The 6,685-nt window shown below is 55.7% G+C and overlaps 2 protein-coding genes across 5 annotated transcripts in view; one reads left to right on the top strand and one right to left on the bottom strand.

The window, feature by feature from the left end:
• Positions 1 to 4,782, bottom strand: part of HSF1 (heat shock transcription factor 1) — a 19,847-nt gene extending 15,065 nt beyond the window's left edge. For 2 of the 3 annotated variants that reach the window (XM_032256104.1, XM_032256115.1), the window contains exon 1: positions 4,463 to 4,782. In XM_032256104.1, coding sequence (XP_032111995.1) covers positions 4,463 to 4,579 — 117 coding nt within the window. In that variant the 5' untranslated portion in view covers positions 4,580 to 4,782. The remainder of the gene's footprint in view (positions 1 to 4,462) is intronic. The other variant, XM_032256112.1, reaches the window with a different exon arrangement.
• Positions 4,783 to 4,903: 121 nt separating this feature from the next.
• Positions 4,904 to 6,685, top strand: part of BOP1 (BOP1 ribosomal biogenesis factor) — a 29,062-nt gene continuing 27,280 nt past the window's right edge. For both annotated transcript variants that reach the window (XM_032256077.1, XM_032256069.1), the window contains exon 1: positions 4,904 to 5,064. In XM_032256077.1, the coding sequence (XP_032111968.1) occupies positions 4,966 to 5,064 (99 nt within the window). In that variant the 5' untranslated portion in view covers positions 4,904 to 4,965. The remainder of the gene's footprint in view (positions 5,065 to 6,685) is intronic.

The raw sequence follows: 6,685 nt of genomic DNA, 5'->3' as shown, positions 1-6,685 counted from the left end.
GCTTCTTAATTTCTTAATGGTGTATTTTGAAGAGGAGATATTTTTAACTTTGATGAAGTAGACTTTATCAATTTTTTCCTATTTTGTGTCCTAACTCAAGATTAAAAGGGTTTTTTTCCCGAGAAGTTTTGTTGTCTTAGCTCATATTTAATCTCCAATCCATTCTCAGTTTTGTATACGAGGTAAAGGACAAGGCTCACATTTTTGTTTATGGATGTCCCATTTTCCCAGCACTGTTTGTTGAACAGATTATTATTTCTCCATTGAACTAATGGCAGCTTTGTCAAGATCAACCGGCCTTGGATGGGTGAGTCTATTTCTGAAACAAATAGTCTGCTCTGTTTGTTCACATGTTTATATGCTTATATCATTCAGTCTTGATTATTAGAGCTTTATAGTGAGTCTTGGGATCAGATAGTGTAACTCTTCTAATTTTGTTCTCCTTTTAATAACACTAAGTTTTCTGTTCCATGACTATACTGTTCCTCTCCATTTATTTAGGCCTTTAACTTACCCAGTTTTTTTTTTTTTTTTTTTGAGATGGAGTCCCGGTGTAGTGGCATGATCCCAGCTCACTGTAACCTCTGCCTCCCAGGTTCAAGTGATTCTTCTGCCTCAGCCTCCCAAGTAGCTGGGATCACAGGTGCATGCCACCATGCCCAGCTAATTTTTGTATTTTAGTAGGGACAGTTTTACCACGCTGGCTAGGCTGGTCTTGACTCTTAACCTCAGGTGATCCTCCTCGGCCTCCCAAAGAGCTGGGATTACAGGCGCGAGCCAGAGTGCCTGGCCAAATGTTTGTTGTTTTCAAGTTTGGGCCAGGCTCTTGTTGCCCTGCTTGGGAAAGGTGTGGTGCCTGGTGGTGAGTGGCAGCTGGACCCCTCTGGGAGGGAGCACAGACTCTGGAGGTGGTTTCACCACGTTCCGGCGCTCACTTAGTTAAGCCTCTTCACATCATGAGGCTCAGTTTTCTTATCTAGAAAGTGGTCATTGTGCCATCTACATGAATGGCTGTGGACAGAACAGGACAAAGACCAAGAGGGCTTGACCTCGTGTTTTGCACAGAGGCTGTGCAAGGGCGGCCGTGTGCTTCTCACGGCCGTACCTGGAGGCACTCTGGTCCAGGGATACATCGGGGCCTCCAGACCCTGTAGCGCTCCTCACAGCTACCGCTGTGGGGCCTTTAGCATCTTGGGCCACATGCCGACCTTTAAGGGTGGGGCCAGTGGGCCTGCTGGGTCCTGGCAGCTCTTAGAACCAGGGAAGCAGGAGTGGCCCTGCCTGCTGTGGGAGCTCTGGACACGATCTGGGGCCAGGGTCTGAGTGACTGGGTGTGGCCAGGTCAGCTCTGCTTCTGTCAATCCTCATGTGTTCACGAGTGGACGCCTTGCCCCTTGCCTTACTGCAAGGATCACTGCTCCCAACTGTCCACTCAGAGACCCATCCCCTCCATCGTGGCCATCTGGCCGCTGGCTTTCAGTGGACCCCACCTCACGGGATAGGCCCAAGGCCTTGGTGACCTCCAGCTCTCTCAGTCTCAGGGACCCCCAGGGTCTCAGCACATTCTTCTAGAGTCCTTCCTGCTGCCAACGAGAAGAGAGCTGCACCCATGAGGCGCCAGGTGAAGACAGGTGTCCAGGAGCCCACATCTAAAGAGGCCCTCACTCTCAGGGCCATCCAAATGCAGGTGGTTCTTAAAACGGAATGCCTCCGGGCCAGGCACGGTAGCTCAATCCTGTAATCCCAGCACCTTGTGAGGCTGAGCTGGGAGGGCCGCTTGAGTTAGGCAATATGGTGAGACCCTGTCTCCATTAAAACCTTAAAAAAGAAAAAAGCCAGGTGTGGTGGTGTGAGCCTGTGGTCCCAATGACTCAGCTGAGGTGACGGGAGGCAGAGGGTGCAGTGATCTGCAGTCATAGCCCTGCACTCCAGCCTGGGTGACAGGGACAGACCTTGTCTAAAAAATAATAATAATATAAAGAGTGCTTCCTATAAAGAGGCCCCGCTGGCCTCACCCTGATCCTGAGGCCTGGGTCTCCCGGAGTTCATCCCAACCTCCTTTTTCCAGAATAGGCAGCCAGTGCCAGAAAGCTCTGCAGCCCCCTGCCCAGCCTGGAGAAGGGCTTCTTTCCATTCTAAGTCAGTGCTTCTGTCTCATTTCATGCTAGCCCCCACTGCTATGTCCCACACCAACCATGGCCACTTCACACTAGCCAGGTGGAACCAACACTCACATTCCGGTCAGCTCCCCATCCCTCCCCAGGGAGAACAGGCCCACAGGTGGTGCACCTGTGAGTGGTGTGGGGGCCAGCCACAGGCCTGATCAAATCTGCCTCCTTTGCTCAAAAGCCCTGCCCAGGACATGCCTTGGTCCCAAAAACAGTACACTGGGACCTAACCCACACGCCTCATAATCTTTAAGCAGAAACGGCAAGCAGATTACAGGAAAGGATAGATCATGCTAATAGGATTAAGCTTAGAATATCCCAGAGAATCTTGGATGCCCCTCCCCCAAGGGGCAGGAGAGTACTTCTGAGAGTTAAGGGGAGTAAGAAAAAGAAAGGCTGGGTGCGGTGGCTCACTGTAATCCCAGCATTTTGGCAGGCCAAGGTGGGTGGATCACTTGAGGTCAGGAGTTCCAGACAAGCCTTGCCAACGTGGTGAAACCCCATCTCTACTAAAAATACAACAATTAGCCGGGAGTGGTGGCGTGCACCTGTAACCCCAGCTACTCAGGAGGCTGAGGCAGGAGAACTGCTTGAGCCCGGGAGGTGGAGGTTGCAGTGAGCTGAGATTGTGCCACTGCACACTCCAGCCTGGGCGACAGAGCCAGACTCTGTCTCAAAAAAAAAAAAAAAAAAAAAAAAAAAGAAAAAGAAAAAGAAAAAGAAGGATAAAAGAAGGCAGAAACATGGGAGAATTTCCTTTGCATAAGAATGCCAAGGTCTAGAATGAAGAGATGGTGAAATGAAGTCAAGCTGCAGGAAGGTGCGTTGCACCTTACCTTACTGGAACTTGGGAATGGGAAGCCAACGCAGGAGCATCAGCAGGACACATACAAAGTGTTTCTAACAAGAGCAAAGATTTCCAGTCTTCTCTTTATTCCCAAACACTCTGTAGGTAACGCAGAGCCTCAGTAAACCTGAGAAGCAGAAAACCTGGCCTCCTGGCTGGGACAGCTTCAGTTCTCTTTTCTCATTCCTAACAGCATAAGGAGGCTGTGCAAACAGGAGGCACTCAGCAGAGCCTGAAGAACTCTGGAGTCTTAGCTCCTGGGAGGCCACACATGCTTGGTGGCACCCCGCCTGTCACAGTCCCTCGAAAAAGCTCCCAATGATCAGTGGCTTTCTTTTTGTTTTTTGTCTGAGACAGGGTCTCACTCTTGCCCAGGCTGGAGTGCAGTGGCAGGATCTCAGCTCACTGAAACCTCTGCCTCCCAGGTTCGAGGGATGCTCCTACCTCAGCCTCCCAAGTAGCTGGGACCACAGGCAAGTGCCACCATGCCCGGCTAATTTTTTGCGTTTTTAGTAGAGTGGAGGATTCGCCATATTGTCCGGGCTGGTCTTGAACTCCTGGCCTCAAGTGATCCAACGGCCTCTGCCTCCTAAAGTACTGGGATTACAGGCAGGAGCCACCCTGCTCAGCCAATGTGGCCTTTCTTCAGGCCATCACTTGCCAGCCATGGGCTGTGGCTCTGCCCCTCACCGGACACGACGTCACAGCCGGGATGTGAACAGCAGATTCTGATCTCCAACTCCAGACAATCACTGATTTACTTCTGCAAACCGGAGCTGTCCGGTCTTGCAGGGTCGGATCATGTAAACAAGCCTGCTGCCAGGCAACTGAAGACAGAGACACGAAGAAAGACGCCCCATAAGGAATGAAAAAAAAACTCCTCTTGGGAAACCCAGATTCGGTATTTGGAAACGGGCTTGAGATCAACCTGAAGCTTCATGACGTCTTACTTTCTGTTTTCACTGCCTTTCCTGTTCCACTACAGCAACGCCCTCCGTTTCACGTGCCAAGTCCTGACTTTCTCCGAATAGTTGCCGACCCAGCACCCCGTAGGCCATGCCCTGGGGACGCCGATGTCCCCTGGGGCACGGCGTCCGCTCGCGAAGCCGGGTGCTCGCCCCAAGTGCGGACACTTCCGCAACCGCCCAACCGCAGAAGCCCAAAGCACGGGACGCCCCATTCTCCTCATGCCAAGGAAACTTCGCTAGGGCAGGAATTAAACCGGGAGTGGGCCTCGCAGCCACTTTCCCAGCCTAAGGCTCTGGGTCTGGGCAAGCTCGGGACCCGTCGCCCTTCTCCGGCGGGGCCATGGCAGGCTCACCGCGCGGAAGCCAAGGTGCGACTGGGCCCGGCCCTTCAGTCCCCTCGCCGAGCCCTTCCCGCGCCGTCCGCCGCGGCCCTGCTCCCTCCGGGTCCCACAGGCCCCGCGCCCGAGCGCTGCCCTTACCGGGCTCCAGCATATGAGCGCGTCAGTGTCCGGGTCGCTCACGAGGGTCCACAGTTTGGTCAGGAAGGCCGGGACGTTGCTGGGCCCAGCCGCGCCGGGGCCCACGGGCAGATCCATGTCGGGGAAGGCGGGAAGAGGCGGAGGGAGCGGCCGCGAAGGGGGACCGAGGGCCGGGCTAGCGCCGTCGCCGCGCCAACCGCCCAGGCCGCAGCGCCGCCCGCTGCGCACACACAGCTCCGGGGCCCAGCATGGCCGTCGCCATCTTGCAACGGGCGCGCTCCCGGCGCCGCCGCCGCCGCCGCCACCACCGCCCTCCGGCGTCACCCTGGCGCGCGCACGCAGGCCCCGACCCCGCCCCTGCCCCTCTGGGAGCCTGCGCGTGCTCGTCCCGCCTCCGCCGCCCGCCAATCGGGACCAGGCTGGGCGGGGCGCGCCCTCCTGCGCACGCGGCCCTATCGCTGCCGGAAGCGGCAGTTGCGCTCGCGGCCGGCGCGCGGCGGGGCATGGCGGGCTCGCGGAGCGCGGGGCGCGCGGCGGTGCTGGGCGTGCGGCCGTGGAAGCGGCGGTCGGAGCCCGAGTTGGAGCCTGAGCCCGAGCCAGAGGTGACTGCGGGGATGCGGGGCGGCGGGGTGGCGGGGCGCGTCCCTACCGGGACCCGGCGTGCACGTGGCCGGGCGGGGGCCGGCGGGCCCGGCTGCTGCTGTCATCTGGGCCCCCGTGTCCCGTAAGTCGGCCTTGCGCGTGGCCGCAGCTCGTCTCCGGGGGGCGTCCTAGGCAGAGCGGTCTGCGGGGTGAAGGATGGCGTCCGGGAAGCAAAGAAACGGGGGAGCGGGGAGTGGGGACGGGGCACCCCCTTGCAGCAGCCTCTCCAGCGGTTCCGTTTGTGCATTCTGTCCTTTTATTAAAAGGGCTCCGCTTGCGCCCCCCAGTAAATGCTTAACCTACTTGGACGCTGCTTAATTTCGTTTTTATGCTCACGAGTTAGACATGAGAATACCACAGCCTGAATAGAACCCGTGTCTGCTGCATTTGCTGTGTCAGAACCCACTGTTGTTGTTTGCCAGCTCAGCCCCGGCTTGATTGTGGGGGTCGTCAAATTGGGTGGTGGAGGGAATGGACAGCCAGCCCCTCACAGCCCCCTCGGCCGCGCTGGGTTGTTGAAACTGCCCCGTTGCTTTGTGAAGCGAATTCATCCTGCTCCCCATCCCGACTGAATGACCCGCAGGCAGCTGTAGGCGCCAGCCAGGGTCTGCTTCCACCCTTGGGCTAAATGGTCCTCAGGAGCCAGGTGTGTTTGTACCAGATCAGGCATGCCATTTCCACTGGTTATTTTGATTGTGTAGCTAACTGAATACTGGAGACACATCATGACTCTGTGAGAGAGGCATTGTGTGAAGAAGATTCAGTATGCAATAGCTAATAAATGCGGCTCCTTCCTTCTGTGAGACTTGTAAACTATTAGGAAAACAGTAAAATCTAGAATTTTGCATTCAACTGCTTCCTTTTTCTTTCTTTTTTTTTGGGTGGGGGACAGAGTCTCGCTCTGTTGCCCAGGCTGGAGTGCAGTGGCTTGATCTTGGCTCACTGCAGCCTCAGCCTCCTGTGTAGCTGAGATTACAGGCGCCTGCCAGCACCAGCTAATTTTTGTATTTTTAGTAGAGATGGGGTTTCCACCAGGTTGGCCAGGCTGATCTTGAGCTCCTGACCTCAGGTGATCATCTACCCGCCTTGGCCTCCCAAAGTGTTGGGATTATAGGTGTGAGCCACCGTGCCTGGCCTTCAGCTGTGTCCTAAGAGTCTAAGTTCTGCTTCCACTTTTTAAGGCCAGTGAAGGACCCCACAATGAGTGTGCTGGGGTCATGCAGTCAGCAGGGCTCTACTCAGAGGCAGCTGTCGTCCTGCTCAGAGAGAGGAGTGGGTGGGTTGACGTGTGGTTGCAATTAGAGTCCACAGCGTCTCTGACTTGTCAGCCAGTCCTTTCAATTTACTGATCAACTGTTGGTCCCAATTTGGTTAAATGAGGAGGCTTCTGTTTGAGGACTCCAATTCTCTCCCAGCCTCCAGCCCTTTTTCTGGTTAGTGACCTCATGGCTCTGAGGCCTTGGATGTCAGGGTGAGGTGTGGAGAGGACTCAGTCAGGCAAGCTGTGTGAGGGACCCAATGGAGTCCAGCCCAGCCTGACCCCACAGGGCCTCTGGAGTGGCAGTGGGCGGTAGAGAGCAG

This window comes from Sapajus apella, unplaced genomic scaffold (assembly GCF_009761245.1).
Source record: "Sapajus apella isolate SASKATOON/1434 unplaced genomic scaffold, GSC_monkey_1.0 scaffold3, whole genome shotgun sequence".
Lineage (NCBI taxonomy): Eukaryota > Metazoa > Chordata > Mammalia > Primates > Cebidae > Sapajus > Sapajus apella.
Note: the sequence above shows the minus strand (reverse complement) of the source record. Positions and strands in the feature narration are given on the sequence as shown.